The following is a 22,249-nucleotide window of genomic DNA, read 5'->3' as shown; positions in this document are numbered from 1 at the left end:
GTTTATTTATTTGTTTGTGTGAGGGGTGTACTCACTTTTGGGAGATACTGTATCACTGACTTGACATTACAGTACATCCATCCATCCATCTTCTATGCCGCTTATCCTCACAAGGGTCGCAGGTTGACGTTACATTTACGTGTATTTCTGTTCCGAAAAAAAACAAGGTGCTTCTTCATGAATCAGACACAGTCTCCGTGTTCAGTGGAAGGTTTGAGACCTGCTAATTCCTCATCGCCTACACTACAACCTACCTTAACACGCCGCTGCCGTCTTTTCACTCGGCTCTTTCTCCTGCGGCTTGCCCTTTCATTTCCCACCACACCCACGCTAACACGCTCTAGAGAACACAAACATTTCCACTTCCTTGCCCGTGAACGTCTTGCATCCAAGTGCTTGTGTTTTTTTAATGCAACACCTGGGCATCAACTGAGATGAAACACTTACTGTCGCTGGAGAAGGATAATGTTGCTAAGTGACGAATGAGATGTGTTGAGAAAGCATAACCTTGGCGATCACAGCCTAAAAGGTGGTGGGATGCATGTTTTTTGTACTCGGCACTGGAGGTGTCACGTTTCTCATTCAGAAAAAAAAAAATCTCTCTAATAAATAAAAAAGTGAATAAATCACACGATAAATGAAAATGCACTCAATCATTTTGCCAGCCTCCTTACATTATTGCCACGTGCGTGCATGTCTGTATTCCTTGTCTCTCGCCACCAAACAGACAGGAAGAGAGTTCACTCTGTACATTGATGATTGATGATTGCAAAGCCAAATGCCGCAGCCCCCGTATGGGAATATTATACGAGCCAGTATGCCAAATTTGTTTGAATTAATGTTAAAACCTCGCCTCGTCTTGTTGACCCAATCCCGTGCATCGTCTCGTCTCGGGAGTTGCGTATCTCATGACACCCCGAGTAAACGGACAAACACAAGTAGATGAGACAAAGGAGTGTGTTAAAGTAGGCGAGAGCTATGAAGGCTGAACTTCCGGCAATAAGGAACCTTCATTTCCTGAAAATAAAATAATTATTCAGACTACTACACTTTTCAGCATCGTTCACTTTACTAAAAATAAACATTGTTCATGTGCAGACTAACATATTGCGGCTTTCTAAATAGTTAGGGGGGCTCGCCCTTCCCATTTTTTTACACTATTACTAGGCAGCCAATATTCAGAAAATGTTATATTGGTATGAAGTACGTGTTGACAACAACCAGCTTGGGTTCAAATGGAAGTTTCCTCCACTCAGGTGCCACTGCGGTCTTGGTTGTGCTCTTTACTTTTTACATCGGACGCCAATGTTAGCAGAAGCCTAAGCAGAGAAGACCAGACTTCCCACTCCCAAGTTGCTTCATCCAGCTCCGCTGAATCCCGAGTTGTTTCCAGGTCAGTTGAGAGACATAGTCTGTCCAACGTGTCCTGGGTCTTCCCCGAGAACTCCTACATGTTGGATGTGCTCTTAACACCTCCCCAGGGAGGCGTTCAGGAGGCATCCTGACCAGATGCCCGAGCCGCCTCATCTGGCTCCTCAACGAGGAGGAGCAGCGGTTCTACTCCAAGTTCCTCCTGGATAACAGTGCTTCTCAACCTGTCAGTGCAGAGGAAACTCATTTCGGCTGCTTGTCACTACCCAAATTTATGACCATAGGTGAGTGTAGGAACGTAGATCGACTTGTAAATTGACAGCTTTGCCTTTTGGCTCAGCTCCCTCTTCACCACAACAGACCGATACCGGACCGAGTCCACATCACTGCAGACGCTGCACCAATTCACCCGTCGAGCTGGCATTCCATTCTACCCTCACTCGTGAACAAAACCCCAAGATGCTTAAACTCCTCCACTTTGGGGCAGGATCTCATCATTGACCCAGAAATGGCACGCCACCCTTTTGTGGGTGAGAATCATGGACTCGGACTTGGAGGTGCTGATTCTCATCCTGCCCTCTTCATACTCGGCTGCGAACTGAACCAGCAAGAGCTGAAGATCACGCCCCGATGAGGCCAGCAGGACCACATCATCTGCAAAAAGCAGAGACCCAATCCTGCACCAAACTGGAACCTCCCATCACCCTGGATGCTCGTAGAAATTCTGTCAATCAAAGTCATTAATCGGTAACAAAAGGCAGCACTGGAAGAGTCCAAGCCTCACTGGAAACAAGTGTGCCTTAGTGCCGGCAATGCGGACCAAGCTTTGACAACAGTCATACAGGGAGCGAACCGCCCCAATCAAGCGGTTCGGTACCTTATAGAGCTGCTCCTCCTGAATCCGAGGTCTCACTATCCAGGAGAGCGTCCTCTACAGAACCCCTAAATAAAGGCTGAGGAGTGTGATCCCACGATAGTTGGAACACACCCTCCGGTTCCCCTTCCTAAAAAAGGGAACCATCACCCCGGTCTGCTAATGTTGCAGAATCATGTCAACCAAGACAGCCCCACAGCATCCAGAGCCGGAGATCTCATCCACCCCCGGGCCTTGCATTTTGTTCCCCACACTCTCTATTTACTACCAATAAGAACGGAGAATGTTGCCGAGTGACAAATGGGGGATGTGTAGAAAAGGCGTAACCTTGGTGACCGCAGCTTAGAAGGTCAATGAGTGGCCATCTGTTTGTGACAAACGGGGCAAGTGAGAGTGCCACTTGAACCGCTGACTCTAAGATTCCAATATGGGGAAAAAAAAATCATATTTTTTCATATTCTATCTTATGTGATTGTCTTTATGTACTGTATGATTGTTTTATTTTCCATCTTGCCTTGTGTCATCTGCAATAACTTTAATTTGACATAATCATTATGGTGTCTTTTCCCACCTTTTTCTTCTTTTGCATGCTTTCACTACGCCTTTGTGTTGCCGTTTGATATATGCAAACAGCTTCCTGTTCCCAGATACAAGAAGGTAAGCCACTGATATCCCTAAAAATCCCAAGCCGTCCCCTTTAGTTTTATATAAACAAGCACCTCCGCACCCTGTCAACCCTGGTTTATGCCCTCAGACCCACCCCCCCATTGGGATTCCATTACCAAATGTACTGAACGTTCTCTTCTGTCAGACTAAAGCACTATATACCTACAATCAATGATTAATAACCGAGGTCGGGCAACTAATCGCAGGCATTTGTTACACTACAGCCACAAATGGTGACAGGCGCATATAGGGGCGAAACAGGGCCGGGAAAGGTCAACCAATTTCCCGTTTAAGCTGATTAATTTAATCTTAAACGGCATCCCTGGGAAGTGGACGGATCAGCCGGATGGTGGCATTGATTAAATGTCGTTGCAGCGGGTGATGTTATTTAGGGTTTTGACTCATTTATGTTGACGCGTTTGCTCAGCCAGCAATTTACAGATTTTTCCCCACAAAGCCTGCTAGCTGAGGCTATCTGGCGCTAATTGGAGAGAGGCTGTTCTTTCCTTAATGTGAAAACTCATGATACAGTATCTAACACATTTTTTAAACTTTAATAATGATTTGGAGTGCATGAGAACGTGGCAGGGAAAGACTTTTCACAACACAGATGCAACAGAACCAATGCTGTAATAATGGTAAGGAGCTAGCTGCTCTTCCAGCATTAGCAATTCACTGATTTTCCCTGCAAGTAATGCTCGCTAAGGCCATTTGAAGATGATGCCTGTGTAGTAACTGCACACAGCCGAATTTGCAAGCTACCAGCTAATGTCAGGGCAGTGGAAAGCCCCACAACTCCAACAATACTTCTGAAAAAATAGGCCTCCAAATGTCAAATAACTTTATTTACTGTAAATGCTGTAATTATTGCTGGGGAGTTTATTTACCTAAACAAAACTGGAGAGAAGCTGTTATTTCCTAAATGTGAAAACTCATTATATATAACTTGGGGTGTCACGAGATCACATGAAATTGAAATGTGAAAAAAGATTTCTTGTTCAGGAAAAAAATGTATCGTGGGCACTAGACCTGAGATATTAAATGTATTAATTAATAAAACAATAAATGGAAATGAACTGGATCATTTTGCTGGCTTTAACATATTATGATGTACGTGCGTGTTTGAGGAAGAGAGTCCTACAGTCTCTTTTACTCGGTGGGTGGAGGCGGGGCCACTAGCGTACACACACGAGTGTAATGTAGTAGATATTAAAGTAGTAGATGGCAATATACTGTCATATTTTTATATTTTTTAATTGTACTTTTCTCATAAGTAGTGTTAAAATCTCTTCTCGTCTCATAGATCCAATCTCATGTATCGTCTTGTCTCATGACACCCCGATATATACAGTATGTTAATTGTCGGGGTGCTCCAATCAATCGGCCACCATTCAGTCTCGGCCGATTTCCGTGAAAAAGCATGGTATCGGTATATGCAGTTACGCCACACATCTCTGTTTTTTCACGCCGATCAGCTCTGCCAATCATCTCCGCTGCGATGTGATCATCGGTCGGGCGGTAGCTAATGTAGCCAAAATGCGGGACACCGTGTTTGCGTGGCAGTACCTAACCATGCCGGCGCCTTTAATACAAATGATGAGTTCATTGAAAGCGCACGTGGAGGTAGATAACGCTGCTGAATGCTGATACTTCAAACACAGCTACTGACATCTTGTGGAGGTTGCAGACAGCTTTAGTTTGTTTTGACCCGGTAGTAATAAATACTTATTTGCTTTTGTAGACCACGCACCAGGTGACTATAGGAGACCCAGGGGTTAACTGAATAGAGGCGTTAATTGGAGCATTTACAGTAAGTGAAAATGGTCATTTTCCTGTCCAATGGAAAGCCAATTTGGCGAATTATTGTTTATCACAATAAAGGAAAAACTGATTTAGCAACACAAACACTTACTTAGATGTTGCACAGGGACAATATGGATAAAAGCTACATTAGGAGGTTGACTCTGCACTAATTAAGAGGCCGACAGTTATTTGCTTTTGTAGAGCACGCACCCGGTGCCTATAGAAGACTAAGTGAATGTAGGCGTTAATTGGAGCATGTATGGAAGCTGCAAACAAGACACTGGAGGTTCTGGAATTCTGACTTCAACAATGGCCACCTTCTCTCCGTGAGCGCTGGCAAGCCAATGATCACGCAATCACAAACGAGTCATCTGCATGCTGATAAAAACCCCAAATCAGCCCATGTGCTGTGTTTTTCTACCCGATCAACATGTCCCTGTGTGACCCCCGCTGCCGCCACTGCCGCGCCAACTCCACTCCTCCCTAAAGCCTCGGGATCCTCAACGTTGACACTCGTCGGTGATGAATTGGACCCATCTGCCGGCTCTCAATATTACCTGCTTCCATCACTCAGGCGCTTTTGTCAAATGGCCTTGACCGGACACCTGCGCTGATCCCAGATGGCCCCACGCCACCCACCTCCTGAGCATTAACCCCATCATTAACACCACCCTGGTATCAGTCGATTCAGAATGAAGTCAATGATCCCCCAACAAACACACACACACACTAAGCATTTTTTGCAGCTCACAGAGATTGACGCGTCGCCGCCCGCCCCCACTTTGCCGCAGCAGTGCGATATGATAATGAAGACGTATGCCGTGCTGATCGGGAGGCCGATGGTGACGCGGGAAATCAAAGCAACAGCACGATTTCTCGATCCCCGCACAGGGCAATCACACACAGTACCAAACAAACAAGCGACAACACACTCAGTTTGAGCAATAACTGAAGATGATGAGTCACAAATTACAATGACACTCAGTAGAAAAAGTGTAGACCTCTGCCAAGGCTATAAATTGGACATGTCACAAATATCCACCTCCTGCATGTGCTTTATTTTAGCAAAAAAAAAAAAACAGTGGCTGTATCTCTGTTGTTATCTGGATTCAAACCAAATTGTAGTAGTTTCCTCTTAGCTCTCACCCATGTCTAAATAAACAGAGTATGAACATACTACCTGTAGAATGGCGAACAATTGAGTAGCACATCATACACATTCATAGATACCAAACTTTTTCATATACCTGAATGTTGTCATTAAGATTCACGTGTAAATCACTGGGAAATTAACAAATATGGATTTGGTAAGAGTATGTTCCGGTTGGAGTCGGACCTTCTGGAACGGATTCATGACGTTAACCAAGGTTCCACTGTATATAAAAAAAAAAAATGTAGATATTTCTATATCCATTTTGGTCTTTTGTATGCTTTTTGGAACATCAAAACTCCAACCAGTGTGACTTTTTTTTTTTACCCCAGATGTCGGAAGAAGCACATTTTTGAATATGTCCACGTACGTGCGGCATTAATTTGTATTAATTAAATCTTACTGAAAAATGTCCTATGTTGGAACTTTTTAGTTAAGTGAAAACATTTTCACAAACTGCGCAAATAAATTCTGCAAAGTCCTGCTAGCTAAATAATAAACAAACTCAGAACAGCACGGACCTCCAACACTGTGTGTGTGTGTGTGTGTGTGTGTGTGTGTGTGTGTGCGAGTGTGTGTGTGAGAGAGAGAGAAATTTGGCCGCAGAGCCTCCTACCGCACCACAAGAGTGTCAAACAGATTTTTCAAGACCGGGCTGGTAGCTCGCCATGCACAGGTCACCCAAAAACCTGGCCAAGTCCTTCATTGCACTTGTGCACAATGGCAATCAATGTGCTTCAGTCGCGGCAGAAGCGTGTGCAGCAGCTGTCAACCCGGCGTCCCCACGTAATGAACGCTGGCCCTATTTAACTCCCATGAGTTTACATTCAAAATCACATTAAATCCCACAAATACTTGTGAGAACATCAGCAAAAGGTAGGACGTATATTAGATGTATAGACAGTAAATATTAGGGGTGTCACGAGCTCTTGTGTCACAATGTTGCAAGATTAAAATGTGACAAGATGTCTTGTTTGGAGAAAAACTGTCTCGCGAGAACAGGGTAGCCAGAAGCCAATCAGAGTGTGAACTATGGCAATGCTACTATGGATGATAATGAATGTAATATGGAAGTGGAAGTGTCCTAGGCATTATTGGAGCTGTACATGAAGTGCTTGATACACACATCTACATTGGTGTTACCAGCATCAGCGAGAGACGTGTGGATGTCTTTTCATGGGAGTGAAACAGCTTGCGGCGCATGTTAATATCCAAGCAGAAGCTTTAGTAACTCTACATTTGATCCAACTTACTGTATATAATATTTATCAGATATAAACACATAGATGTATGGACTTGTTTGCAACCTTAATTACCATCAACAAGCACCGGGTTTGCTTGGGGCTGTTTTCCACAGGAGGCGGGGCATGTTCTATCCCCTGTTTCTCCTGACCTCAGGAGGGGCACCGGGGCTGCTCGGAGTGTGTGTCCGACATGTACTGTGACGACCATAACCCTGCTTCATTACACACCTCATACGTAGAGGAGATCCGCACAGGAAGTGTTTCTTGAGTGGTGCATTTATTCGGTAATTAAATACAAGTGGTCAACAAAAGTGAAGTATCTGCCACGCTCTAAAACCTCCACAATGCAACCCAACAGAGACAGACAGACACACTCCTCCTTCGCTTGGCAGCACCTTGTCTTGCTGGGTGTCCAAAGTGTGGCACAGGGGCCACCTGTGTAACGTGGCTCTTTGCATAAATAAAATAAGATAATAATAGCAGACAGCATTGACTGTCCCAGACTTGCCTGGGAGAAAATACATGTCACAAGCACCAATTCCGCAACTTTAGTGAACAATGACGTATTAAAGAAAATATTGCATTATTATGATATACAGTACTATTTATTATTAGTATTGTTATATATTATCATAATGGTGGTTTATTTGGTTGAAAAAAATGTACACAATAATATCGTTTAGCGTCAGTTTGTGGAACACTAAACATTTCAAAATGCACCTGCGTGGTTTTTTGACTCGGTTAAATAAAAATGTTTTCATTGTACGTTATGTTAATGTTAATTAATAATTCAATAAATCGATTTTCAATGCAAGGTGTCATGGCCAATTTAGATTTTTTTGTTCAAATCTAATCTTTTTATGTAGTCGCTCGCATTACCAAAATTACCAAAATGCGAAGTGACATGCACACACAAAACACGACATCCCACGTGGTGCCGTGTGTTCCCAGAAGTAAACATGTCCCCAATTCATCGTCTCAGCCCTGGTGCATTTTTGGGCAATTTCAAGGATTCTGCGCAACCGGAGTCAATACTTCCATCCATCCATCCATTTTCTATACCGCTTCATCCTCATTAGGGTCACGGGGGCATGCTGGAGCCTATCCCAGCTGACTTCGGGCGACAGGCGGGGTACACCCTGGACTGGTCGCCAGCCAATGGCAGGGCACATATAGACAAACAACCATTCACACTCACATTCATATCTATGGACAATTTATAGTCGCCAATTAACCTAACATGCATGTTTTTGGAATGTGGGAGGAAACCGGAGTACCCGGAGAAAACACACGTGCACACGGGGAGAACATGCAAACTCCACACAGAAATGCCCAAGGGAGAATCGAACCCAGGTCTTCCCCATCTCCAGACTGTTACTGTGTTGGCCATCATGCTAACCACTAGACCACTGGCCCGAGTCAATACTTTCTTAACCAAATTATTTTGTGTAGATTACGTAAGAAGGTCGGGTGCAAGAATTTTGGCTATGGCAGTTTGTGAGGCACTTGCCGGGACGGCTATTCTGGGGAGCATGTGGCTGAGGAGTGGTGGCACATTGAGGTGAGCCGCTTCACTGGCGCCGTTTTTTAAAATTATTTTCAGATGACGAAAAGAACTCTTGCCTACATCTGTGAGTAACTTTTCCCAACTCTCACATGGCCAAACATGCCTTTCGATGACGATAGGTCGAACATTCAGACTGCAGGAGCATCGCATGCATATCACATTTACATCCACCTATGAAAGAGGCTTGGATCGCATTTGAAAAAAATCCTTAGTCATGTATCCTTAGTCGTGAGAGTTTGTGCTATTTGCTGTTACATGTTAGACTACAGGGCAAGTCTGACCCACACAGCAATTTCACGGAACTGTTCAATTTCAAACAGCATCGAGTTGGCCCACATTGCAGACCTCAACCTCAAATGCTTGCAACAATCTGCATGAGCTCGTTAATATACCGGTATCAATTACTCCTCTGGCATTTCAAGTGTAAAGTGGCTATAGTATTACGTATATATATATATATATATACACATTTCAAGTGTAAAATGGCTACAGTATTACGTATATATATATATATATATATATATAGCACAAATTGCACAAACATTCTCACTAAGGGTACCAAATTCAGACGATAAATAACAATAATTTAACCGTACCCGATTAGAACCAACTTTAACCACTTTAACAATGACACACTGTCTGTACAAAACAGACAAACACCTTAAAGAGGCACAATACAGTCAATAGTGATCATTTTAACTTCAGTAAAGCATGCTGGGAAACACGTAGTCCGTCCATTCCACAGCTGCAAACTCTTCTGGGTTGCACATTTCGCGGATGTGATGTTTTTGTGTTGATATAAAATACTGTTCCATTTGTCCGGACGTTGAGAGGATGACAAGGTGGTGAATCAACAATCACTTTATCGAGATGAACAACCACGCCAAAACACCCATGGTCATATATTTGCAATCGTCTCCTCCTCCCTTTTCCTGGCCCATCCAATCAGCAGTCAGGATACATTTACGGCCTCAGAGGTCGGAAAGTAGAAATTGCAAACAGGAATGAATGGGCACGAACACGGATATTTCAAAAATGCACGTTTCCCCACTCCGATGTCAACAAAAACATGTCCATCCACACGAGTGAAGGTTTAAAAGTACTTTTGTTCACATAAAAAAACATTTATCAGCTCTCATGCTCATTTTGTCCCAGCCTGAAACCACAACCTCAGCGGTGCAAGATACTGGTATGTTCTAACCCGAGCACTGCATGTGCGCGGAGAACTGGGATAAAAGGTAAACAGACAGCTTACTTATCTATTTGTCTACTAATGTGACATTTTCTCAAAATCCGACTATACTAAATACTATTTTCCAACGATCGTATTTGTGTGTGCACTGATGATATCTGATATGAGTGTGGTACATTTGCCAGTTATGTTGGTTAAAAGGATAAGACAGTTTTAAGAAGTTGTTAATGCAGAAATATACAATTGTACATAGAATACAATTCAAGATAAATAGTAAGAAAGTTGCAGATTGAAGGGGGGAGGGGGGTGGCCTGATCGGCCTGCGACCTAAAGTTGGTTTTGAGTGTTGATCCCCTATGCCAGTGGTCCCCAACCTATTTTGACCCACGGACCGGCTTGTGTTCCCACAAATTTCCCACGACCTGGGGTTGCGGGCGGGGGTTCGTACATTATAGCAATCTAATTTATTTTATTTATTATGTATTGTGTAAAACTAAGACCTGAACAACATCTGAATGCCGACCCACCATCCACCAGTTCAAGCCTGGTGTTTTTCCAGAGAGATGATTACATGGCTGTTTGACGTGTGTGGTAAAAGGCAGTGTGCTAGCATGAATTAACTTGAGACAAATGTGCACATTAGCACTCAATAAGTCATCAAAACTTACCTTTATGCATTCCCACATAGTATCAGCATTTCACACCGAATATGAGGTGAAAGAAAAATGGTAAAAATACAGTAGTAGTCTATCTGTGCGGCATGAGAGAAAGTTAGCACACGCACAATGGACATGCGTCAAGTGAGACGGATGTAACAGAGAGAATCCGGCCACTTTTTAAAATAAAACATCATGGAAATGATTTTTTTTCTTTCTCTGTGGCCCGGTACCAAATGACCTATGGCCTGGTACCAGGCCACGGCCCGGGGGTTGGGGATCACTGGACTATGCGATTGAGTTTGACACCCCTGACTTAGAAGTACAAAATCCACATCTTAACAACCACGAAGAAATGTTTGGATCTGTGTGAAAATTTGATGAGTTCTTACTCAGCACTCTACAAAGTGTGAGGAAGACGTTTTTGCGTGAGAATGAAAACAAAGTTTATGTAATAACACAAAAATACCATTTACTACTTGCTTTAAATTGTCTGGAAGCCTCACAAGCGTCCACTATACTTTCTTTGAACAGGAAGTTTGAGTGTTGTGCACTAAACGGATGCCACTTTCTCTGAATTCGGAATGCTATTTACAAGCTACAAGAGGTAGCGGATGATTGGTCTATTCTAAGCAAGTGTTATGATTGATTACGCGTGAGCCAGACGGCGAATGGACATTCTGATGCATGTTGGCCATCTGCCTTGGTCATCTGTCTGTAACCCTCTGTAATTATGATCAAGCCAGTATTGGAAGTGCAGCTGTCCATTCAAACCCCTCCAATCGGAAAACATGTAAAGAAAGAAAGAAAGTGTAAATGGCTGTGATATCCAGAGTGGATTTTTATTAGAATTCGGAAAGTAATTTGAGTGATTCAAGTGCGATATGTAGACATAGCGGTGATAGCGGTGAGGCTGCTCCGTCAATAAGAGGAAATGAGACAGCCGACAAGAGGAGAGTCACGGCTCGCATTGGATATTTGAGGTGTATATTGACTCTGGACAGTTTACAACAGCTGCATTCCCGCCTCCGAGTGTCTCTCATTAAGCCTTGCAAACCTTTAGATAGACTTGAATCAAAGAAATGTAAATTAAGGGGCCGCACGGTGGCCTAATGGTTAGAATGTTGGTTTGCATGTTCTCCCCGTGTGTGCGTGAGTTTTCTCCAGGTACTTCGGTATGGTATTGTTAGTTTACGACGATCTTCGCACCTCCTTCGCACTCTATTGTTCACACACACCCATTCATGACTGCTTTACGCGTGTCCTGTACATATTGTATATCGTCGAGCTCGTTCACTACAATTTTTATTTCTTGCTTTTAAAATCGTGTAAAAAAAAAAAAATCAAAGATGGAAATTTGTGACGTTCTGCAGGACAGGAGCGAGCGTCCCCTGTCCTGCGCTCTTATTTGGAGCGCTGTGCCTTCTCCGGGGAAGAAGACGCAGCCGCTTCATGCCGCGGTCAATTAACATGTGTGGCGGATAAAAGATCAGCGCCGTTGAATGTGCGGCGCTGGTTCATTGTTGTTATCGATATTACTAGTTTCCTCACCGGAGCTGTTACCAAGATTTACCTACATGTTTATGTGTCAACAGAGCGTTTTCCCCTATGTCTCTTGGTTTTGCTCCAGTCTTTTTGTGAATACATCTTAATATGTATGCGCACAAATTCCAAATGGGCACCAACCTGTCTATAGCGGCCACCTGTCTATAGCGGCCACTTTTGCCGTTTCCCTTCAGTGGCCGGTATAGACAGGTTTGACTGTATATATATACACATACAGGGTGTCCCAAAAAATGTATACACACTTTAAATAATTGTAAACTATGTGCTTAATTAAGTTAATAATGAATTTTTGTCAAATTTTCCAAGTTTAAAACATAATTTTATTGTTTTGTCACCGACTGTTGTCAAATCGGACGTCCGTTGTGGTCCAGACACTGCTGACAACGCGAAGCACGGGGAGAACATGCAAGCTCCACACAGAGATGCCCAACAGAAATACGAACCCAAATCTGCCCAATCTCCTCACTGTGTGGCCAGAATGCTAACCACTAGGCCACGCACACACACATATACGCACACACACATATATACTGTACATACACACACACACACATATATATATATATATATATATATATATATTATATATATATATATATATATATATATATATATTTATGTGTATATTTATATATATACACAGACATATATATGTATGTATGTCTTTATATACAGTATATATGTATACCCTGATCGGAACAGCACTAATATACAGTATATAAAAAACACTTCCGGTAGGGTGGGTGGTCTGTTCATCTCAAGCCCGGGTCCTCTACCAGAGGCCTGGCAGCTTGAGGGTCCTGCGCAGTATCTTAGCTGTTCCTAGGACTGCGCTCTTCTGGACAGAGATGTCTGATGTTTCTCCAGGTATCTGCTGGAGCCACTTCTCCAGTGTGGGGGACACGACCACACGGCCCCCAGTGCTCCTATGACCACCACTGTTGCGTTCACCTTCCAGGCTTGCTCCAGCTCTTCCTTGAGCCCTTGGTATTTCTCTAGTTTCTCATGTTCCTTTTTCCTGATATTGCCATATCAGCATATGTAGGGGTTGGCTACATCGATCACAATGGCTGTCCTCTGCTGTCCTCCATGATCATGATGTCTGGTTGGTTGGCCACAACCATCTTATCGGTCTGTATTCGAAAGTCCCACAGGATCTCAGCCCTCTCATTTTCCACCACCTTGGGAGGTGTTTCCCATTGCGATCTAGGGGTCTCCAGTCCATATTCTGCACAGATGTTTCTGTACTGCTTGGTTATGGCGTTCCATGTATTCTTTTCCTGCCAGTATCTTACACCTTGCTATTAGGTGCTGGACCGTTTCAGGGGCCTCTTTGCACAGCCTGCACCTGGGATCCTGCCTGGTGTGGTAGATCTGGGCCTGTAGGGCCTGTAGCTCTGGTGCTCAAGGCCTGCTCCTGTGCTGCCATGATTAGCGCCTCTGTGCTGTCCTTCAGTCCAGCCCTGTCTAGCCATTGGTAGGACTTGTTCATATCTACCACTTCAGCTATCTGTCGGTGGTACATCCCATGTAGGGGTTTTTCCTCCCATGATGCTTCTTCCAACTCCTTCTTTTCCAGTTTCCACTGCCTGAGACATTCACTAAGTGCTTCATCTCTTGGGGCCATCTTCCTGATGAATTCGTGGAGCTTGGATGTTTCGTCTTGGATAGTGGTCCTTGATGCTCACTAATCCTCGGCCTCCCTCTTTGCGCTTAGCGCATAGCCCCTGGATACTGGATTTGGGGTGGAATCCTCCGTGCATGGTGAGCAGCTTCCGTGTTTTAACATCAGTGGTCTGAACTTCCTCCGTTGGCCAGCTTATTATCCCAGCAGGGTATCTGATCACTGGCAGGGCATATCTGTTAATTGCCTGGATCTTGTTCTTGCCGTTGGGTTGACTTCTAAGGACTTGCCTTACACGTTGCAGATACTTGACACTTGCAGCTTTCCTTGTGGCCTCTTCATATATATACACAGGTATATATATATTAGGGCTGCTCCGATCAGGCTATAATGCTGTTTAATACTGAAACCGATCACATTTGTAAATTTCTAAATGTACTATTGGCTATATCAGGGGTCACTAGCATTTTTTTGTGAAAGCTACTTTTACAAAATAAAAATGGCCAAGAGCTACTCATTTATTTTCATAGCTTATTTCAACCCAAACAAAGCAAATATGCTTGTTTTACCAGGACATTAACAAAATGCTGGTGTCCACAACTCACATTTTGCATTTCAGAATGCATTTCTTTCTAGTGTTCTCATATTATTAACTGAAAACCTGAATGAAAAGCAGGCTTGCAGGCGCCTCATGTGTGGTCGTGGGAGTTCTCCCTGGTGCCCCCGGGCACCATGCACATTGGTGACCTCTGGGCTATATGATATGAAAGGGAAACCATAAAATTCAGACAAAAACATACTTGACTTACTTTTTCAAAATCACTGGTGAAACTTAGAGGAGCAGGCGACTTCTTTAAGAAGAATTTGGGTGCGAGATCCGCTTGATTGCGCTCCAGCAGGACCCCAGGCTATCCGCCTTATGGGCGCCACACATGGGAGTCGACAGGCAGCTGAGGTTCGTGGGGTTCGTCGCCAGCGCGTGGCAGGCCGTGCGCGCGGGAGGCGATGGGCGGCTGCACCAGTGGGCAACGCATTCACATCCAGAGCGAATTGTCAACACTGGCCACTTTTGCTCTTCTGAACTACTTTGATATCCCCAAAATCCCTCCACATCTGTCAGCCAATCTAAACCATGGGAGACTTGTACAATTCGCTCCGGATGTTGGTCGCCTCGTCCAGCTCGTCGGCTCTCGTGTGCATGGTTTGCTGCACGTTGGCGATGGGTTTCTCCGGTCGCGGCTGTTTGTCGCCTCCCGCACACACTCACACACGGGCGCTACATTAACTGCCGCCCAACAACTCACCAAACCAACTCACCAAAGCCTGCCAAGTGCCCACCTTCCAAATGCCACCCCAGCAAGACATTTTCCGTGAGATGTTTTGCAGGGTGCAAAACTTATATCAGTCTCACAACGACAGGTAAGTCCCAGGCACGCTTGTTTTGGCTTTGTGAAGGGAAAGTGGGCGGGAGACGGTCGCTATAGGCTGGCTGCTGCAATGGGGGGCAGAGCTGATTGGTGGATGTGATTGGCGTTATAAAGCAAGTATCGGCATATGCTGATACCGTGCTTTTTCACGAAAATCGTCCGATACTGATCGGCGCATCTCTAGTATATATATATATATATCCATCCATACAATTTCGATGCCGCTTATCCTCACTAGGGTTGAGGGTATGCTGGAGCCTATCCCAGTTGACTTTGTTGATTCACACTCACATTCATACCTATGGACAATTTAGAGTCTCCAATTAACCGAACATGCATGTTTTTGGAATGTGGGAGGAAACCGGAGTACCGGTAGAAAACCCACGCACGCACGGGGAGAACATGCAAACTCCACACAGAAATGCCCAACGGGGATTCTATATCAATAAACAGAACATAATCAAAATGCACATATAAATAGAATCTAATTTGGCGTTTTTTTAGGAGTGGGAAGATTAATTTTATTTTAGCCACCAATTAAACAAAAAAAAAAGCCATGGCCCCCCAGGCCACACTTTGGGCACTTCCTACCTACCTTCTGTTGACATCCGCTTTTGCCATACAGGCTTCTCACCATACATTTCCTCATCAACGCCACATTCACACTTCCATTCTTTGACGGTGTAGGTGGGTGTTTTCATAACACCTTTCTGTTGTTTTGTGCTTGGAAATAAATACGGAGGGGATAAAAAAAACAATAAAACCTCCTCATTACTAGGGTTTTTAATGTGAATCATCACTAGGAATGCACTTCACTCACTGTGACCATAATTGGTGGATAATGAGGAAGTGTATGCGTGGTGTTGGAATTGAGCACGGCTGTTGGCGTGTTAAGGTCGTCAATAAACACTAAAAATGACATCAGACTCGGTGTGTTTCTCTCAGGATGCTACATTACTTACAAGATGTTACTTGTGAAATACCACTTTCAAGTCATGTTGGTTCTACCATTCCATAAACTCATCATCATACCTTGTTTCTTTCCAGGGGCTCAAGCCAATGGACCACAATGGACTATCCGACCCCTATGTCAAGCTGCATCTACTGCCCGGCGCCAGCAAGGTATGGAAAACCTTACATAAGACATGCATTGCGCATAGTTAAATAAGCTAAACATTACCAGCCGTAATAAGACAATTGAAACAATGCAGCAAGTCTGAAAACGATGTAGCCACACACAGCTTTCCCAGCAGAAGCAGTACAGTCGATCCCTGCTATTGGCGAATGGCAAAAAAGCACAAATAATGGACGCAGACATTAAAAACCTTTAAACTGCCTATTTTTGATACTCTGAGCCAGAGGTTCTAAACTGGTCGGTCGGGACCCAAAAGTGGGTCTTTGCCAGGGAAAAATAAAAAAATAATAACTTATGATTGGACTTAGGGATGTCCCGATCCACATTTTTTGGCTTCCGATCCGATTTGTTTATAGTCTTGCAGATCCGATCCGGTGCCGATCCTTTTTTTTGTTGTTGTAATAATAAGCTTTTGTTACAATCATGAATTTGTGGTTATGAAAATAGCTCTTCAAAGCATTAAAAAAGCATTAAAAACATTAAAAACATTAAACATTAAACATTAAACATTAAACATTAAAAACAATGCAACCAACGTATTGCTGAATTTACTTTATTTATTTACTTTATACGTTTATTACACAGCATAGCTTTTGTAACAACCCTCTGTGAATCAGGTCCCTAATCCAGTAAGAGATCCAATAAAAGTCCATCCAATAAAGGCCAAAATTGGAAAAAATGGGCACGCGGAATACTTTTAGAGTAGGACTTATCATTTGACATGGCTATAGATCAATTTGTGGTGTGATTTGTCTCTCTTCAAAGCAATAGTCATTTATTGACGGTCCCTAGTATGAACAACCAGCTGTTACAGAGGCATTTGCAGAGCCAGACATTTTTCATTGGAGTGACCAAGGTGAGACCATTACTCACACAGGGGTGGCAATAAGTTGATACCTGAAATGTCTAGATGGCCAGTGGGGTGGCCGGAGACTGACCAAGGGTGGCCACGGCCACCATTGGCCGCCACGTAGCTCCGCCACAACAATTCCTGTCTGGACCTGCCGCCTCCCTTACAGGATAAATAGATTGGATCTTGCACCATGCTGTCATACTAAAACTGTCCTATCTAGTCTGACTGGTGTGTGTCCCACCACTACACCACTACAAGTATTTGAGCAGGAACTGATGAAGCCTGCTCAAATGAGGGGAGAAATGTCTTCTAAGACAACCTGAACAGTCCAGTTGTGATCGATTGAATGCCCTGAGAGTCTTGTGACTCTTTTCTCTTTTTTTCTATTTAAGTTACCATTAAAAAAAACAAAACAAATTATTTTACAATTTAAAGCAGAGAAAAGAAATCTGCAAGCATGTGGGAATCTATTGTATTGTAACTCACGAGACGAGACAAGGCACGAGCTTGGGTCCACAAGAACAAGACGAGACGAGATTTTAACATTCATTTTAAGACAAGTACAATTAAAAAATATGACTGGACAAACAGACTTTGGCAATGCAGTTGTATTTTGAAGTGTTTGTTGTCCCATAAATTGATGCCCAAAAATAATACTGTCAACATTTTTTGAGAGAAAATAAACCCCTGTTTTGATAATATATTGTATAATAATACTACTGTTTTTCTCTCATCTGCTTGTTGTTGTCTATTTATGTCAGGGCTGCTTGCTGCGTGTTCGTTTGATCACAATAATGGAGTCGAGTCAATTCAGTTGGTCTCAAATATGAAATCTGCATTTGAACAAAAGGCTTACAAAATATACGTGGAATGTGCAGTTTACAGAGCTTCGGGTCTCACCCTGCCAATCAGGCAGCAGTGCGTCTTTTCTCACCAGGGAAAAAAAGACCCTAACTTGCCCTTGCTCTGATCTTTTACGGAGATGCACAGGGTCGCCCATCTCTTCATCTGACTCCAGACTGGCTCTGAGCTGGTGGGGGAACCGGTTAGAACCTCATCATTGGCCATAGATACATTCCCCCATTACAACAGCTCCTCCCATCAGGTCATCCTCCTGGCAACAGGTGTCGTTCCTCCGTTGGGAGAAACTGTTCCATGTCTCACCTGCAAGTGACCTTTTAAACTAAGCTACTCAGTTATTAGACGCTGTCTGCTAAGGAGTTAATCATTTATAACTTGGAAGTAATAATTATGCAGCCTGATTACTAAGGAGTTTTTCATTTACTTTCACAAATACCATCAAGTAGAACACCTCCCTTCACCCTTCTTCTCAGCAACTCTCTTGCCCTTACAATAAGCCTATTGCATAAGATACGTAACTATTATTGCTAAATGCAAGTTATACGCTATCCTTTAGCATCAACAGAACCGTCTGTGATCAAAGGTGCAGACAACAGAAGCAGAACATCTACGTGGGTTGATCTGACAAATCTTGAAGTAAAGTTGATCAAATGTTGAATTACTACAGCTTCTGCTTGGACATCAACAAGAAGCAAGTAGCTGTCTAACTTTGATGGAAAGAACAGCCACACTTGGCTCGCTGACGCTGTGAACACCGAGGTAGGTTGGATTGCATGGTGTCCCTAAAGCACTTAATGAGCGCTTCCAATAATGCCGTGTGCGCTGCCACTTTCACATGACCGTATTATCATTCATAGCAGCCATGCCATTTGGTTCACAGTCTTGGTTGGCTTCTGACTGCCCTCTTCTCGCGATACAGCTTTCCTCCACTTTTTAATCGCGAGATCTCGCAACACCCCTACTGTATTACCTAAATAGTCAATGAATGTTACATAAAGTACAGTGATCCCTTGTTTATCACGGTTAATTGGTTCCAGACACGACCGTGATAAGTGAATATCTGTGATTACGTATTGATAAATGAAATATGTTCATAAATAGAGCATATAAAACCTGTTTATGACCTAAAGACAGTTTTTAACATTATTAGCGCCTTCTAGACATGAAATAACACCCCTGTAGTCACCTTTAAACTCCTTTTACCCAATATAGTAGACATAATAAGAGAAGATAAGGCTCATGCTTGCGTGTGTTGCAACAGTAGCCCACGTTTTTATTAGAGATCATTAAAACCCGCGATAAAAGCCTGTTGTTCTGGCGATCAAGTCTGGTGTCTCACTGAACTTTACAATTATTTACAATTTGCAATTAATTGCAATTACTGACACCTAGTGACCAGTGGAGAGTACTACATATTGATGCGTCTTTGAGTGTCTTCTGAATGCCTTATATTTTTGTATTTTACTTAATTTAGCCATTTTTATATGCTTCGAAATGTTTAACTTAGGCCAAAAATACATAAAATGTGCTTAAATATGCATTTTTTAAACTAATAAAAGGCCGTATTCAACCATGAAACAGCATGATTTATTAATTAAAAAAAAAATTTAATTTAAATTCATGCATTATACTCACCCAAATGTCTTGATGTAAGCCAGTCTCCCTTCATTTCACGCTGTGGGTTGATCAGATCCACCATAAAAGGCATCCTAAAAATGCTAAAGTGAAGGTGTATGCCGTTATTCACTCACGCCAATCAGATTGCAGGACATTGAGACGTGGTTGCGCAAGCCAGTCATGCTAATTAACGCTATCAAACAGCCATGACATACAAATTCTCTGGAAGTCGTGTTAGTTGGTTAAATATTTGCTGAGTGGTCGTAAGACGTGTACAAGTGAATTTTTATTTTAATAAGTTGCTCGCCAGACTGCTGTTTTTAACGGCCTCTTTTGACCATCGCAGAAACCCTTGTCAAAGATCCTCTGAATGACAGGAACACTTGGTTTTAGGAAAAAGCTACAAAAAAATGTTAGTTGCCCCCACGTTTTGTGACGCTATGTAGAGTTGGTGTACGAGCCACCAGTTGGATAGCCCTGCTCTGTGTTATATTTGAACTCATTAGAGCAACAATCTCGCAGTCCATGGAAGTCTTTTAAGATGACTTGTGACACAGGTTTGTGTGTAGTTGTGCCCTTCATCCCTGAGCTGGAGGTGGTGGTGATGCATGCATGCAGATCACACCTGCAACAAGAGCTTCCCTCTGCAGGTGTGTACTACTCTGATTTGATTTACTGCTGACGGCCTCTCACCTTGACAGGGTGTCGTCGCAGGGTTGTTTGACTCACTTAAAAAAAAAACCCTGCAAGATCAAGCTTTTCCCAACCGTCTTGACATTCTTTGCCCACAAGTCCACGGTCATGTGACCACATTGTAATTCAACAGATGGCTTCTATCTGCCGCCCTGCCAACAATCCTCCTGATGACTGCCAGGTTGGGTGTTTGAAATACCCAAGGTGTTCCTTTTAGATGGAGGAACACCTTGACCTACGAGAGGGATGGATGCACCGCCTCACACTGTGATGAGATGGGAGGTGAACGCGCAGGTTCACGCATCAGATAATGGGAGGAAAATGGTATTTAAACAGGAAAATTACATTTACAGCTAATCAACTGTGTTTTTTTAAGTCATCTTGTTGGGTCATAAAGTTATATACACAGTATATTTATACAGTCATGGAAAAAATGATTAGAGCACCCTTGTGTTTTCAGTTTCTTGTTCATTTTAATGCCTGATACAACTAAAAGTACCTTTGTTTGGACAAATATACAACAGTGGGCAGTGCAATGCTATAGCTATTCATGTAAGACTGAAGTGATTTTGTTTATTATCAGGAAAAAATGGAAGTTGCTAGATATCAGCTCTTAAATTCAACTCTTATGAGCTATATTTGTTATTATCATTATATTTGTCCAAGCAAATGTACCTTTAGTTGTACCAGGCATTAAAATGGATCAATAAACTGAAGAAACAAGGATGTTCTAATCATTTTTTCCATGACTGAATATAGAGTATTTCTCCATATTTGTCAATGTAGTAGCTATTTTAGTACAAAGAAAACAAATTAGTAATCCATTTTAAAAGAGTGAAATCATTCACTGTTTGAATGGCTGCACTCGCCCGGACAGCTAAAATTTGTGATTGTTTTTAGTGCACTAAAAAGATAGCCGTTCATGCTAACAGTTGTACGATTACCCTCCTAGATTTTGAAAGAGGTTTTCCCTTCCTTAGGGCAGTCAGTTTTACCTCTTTTAAACCCTTGATCAAGAAATAGGGTCTAGACAATTGGTTCCCAAATGTTTCACTGTCCTGCACCCCTTTACAGTAGACATTTGAGCAGAAGTCATGTACCCCTTACACCTGCACACTTAAAAAACATAAACCACAATAATGGCCTTTGATTTTGCCGTTAGCGGAATCGCGGAATAAAAATTTTATCTACTGTTAAACGCGGAATCTCACAGGAATTGACATATTGGCTGTCCCATTTCAGGGTCTGCATCCTTCAAAGACCCATGTGAATGAAATGCTGTCTTTGCGAGGAAGAAATGTTTGTGTGGGGAAGTGTTTCCCCGGTGGGCCGCTCAATCCTGGCGGAATCTCATCACAAACACAAATTCCCCTTCCCAAACTAAACATGTCGAAACGGTAACCTGAAACACGGGCAAAAATGTCAAAAGATGTCAAAAAAACTTTGAAACTCACCTCTTAGGGAACGTGAATGGAAGCTAGCAGAGTTAGCTTAGTTTAGCAGAGTATGCTAGTGCAGCTGTGCGTGTTCTACTCAGGCTGTATGAGTGTGTTTACACCGTGTTGTGTTTTACGATGCCCGTTATGAGCGAAATAAGGACAAGAAGTGAGAGGTTTATTCTCCCAGCTCGTCTTCACCATCAACAGAGATTCTCAACACACACAACACACTTCCGGCCTTCAAATTAAGAGCGCTGCCACATACTACCTAATTGTGTAAACAAAATAACAAATATCTGACATTAATAAAGCAATTGGGATTGCATTGGTGACTAAGACTACGTCTTCCTGAACCAAAAGCATGGGCATTACAGTTTGTTGAGGATTTACACACATTGCTACATGTGTGCAGAGGCTGACATCCCATTAGAAAAGTTAGCAAAAATTACATTAGTTTCTGAACTACTGGGCAAAATTGGCCAATGATGTATGGCATCAATAAATGCAAGGA

General features: G+C 42.9%; 1 protein-coding gene across 2 annotated transcripts in view; it reads left to right on the top strand.

Annotated features, from left to right (window-relative positions):
* The window catches only part of doc2b (double C2-like domains, beta), a 157,091-nt gene that overhangs the window by 82,094 nt on the left and 52,748 nt on the right, over window positions 1-22,249 (top strand). Inside the window, exons 3-4 of one of the 2 annotated variants that reach the window (XM_054754562.1) lie at window positions 2,879-2,902; window positions 16,188-16,262. In XM_054754562.1, coding sequence (XP_054610537.1) covers window positions 2,879-2,902; window positions 16,188-16,262 — 99 coding nt within the window. The remainder of the gene's footprint in view (window positions 1-2,878; window positions 2,903-16,187; window positions 16,263-22,249) is intronic. The other variant, XM_054754563.1, reaches the window with a different exon arrangement.

Source organism: Dunckerocampus dactyliophorus, chromosome 16 (assembly GCF_027744805.1).
Source record: "Dunckerocampus dactyliophorus isolate RoL2022-P2 chromosome 16, RoL_Ddac_1.1, whole genome shotgun sequence".
Taxonomy (NCBI): domain Eukaryota; kingdom Metazoa; phylum Chordata; class Actinopteri; order Syngnathiformes; family Syngnathidae; genus Dunckerocampus; species Dunckerocampus dactyliophorus.
Note: the sequence above shows the minus strand (reverse complement) of the source record. Positions and strands in the feature narration are given on the sequence as shown.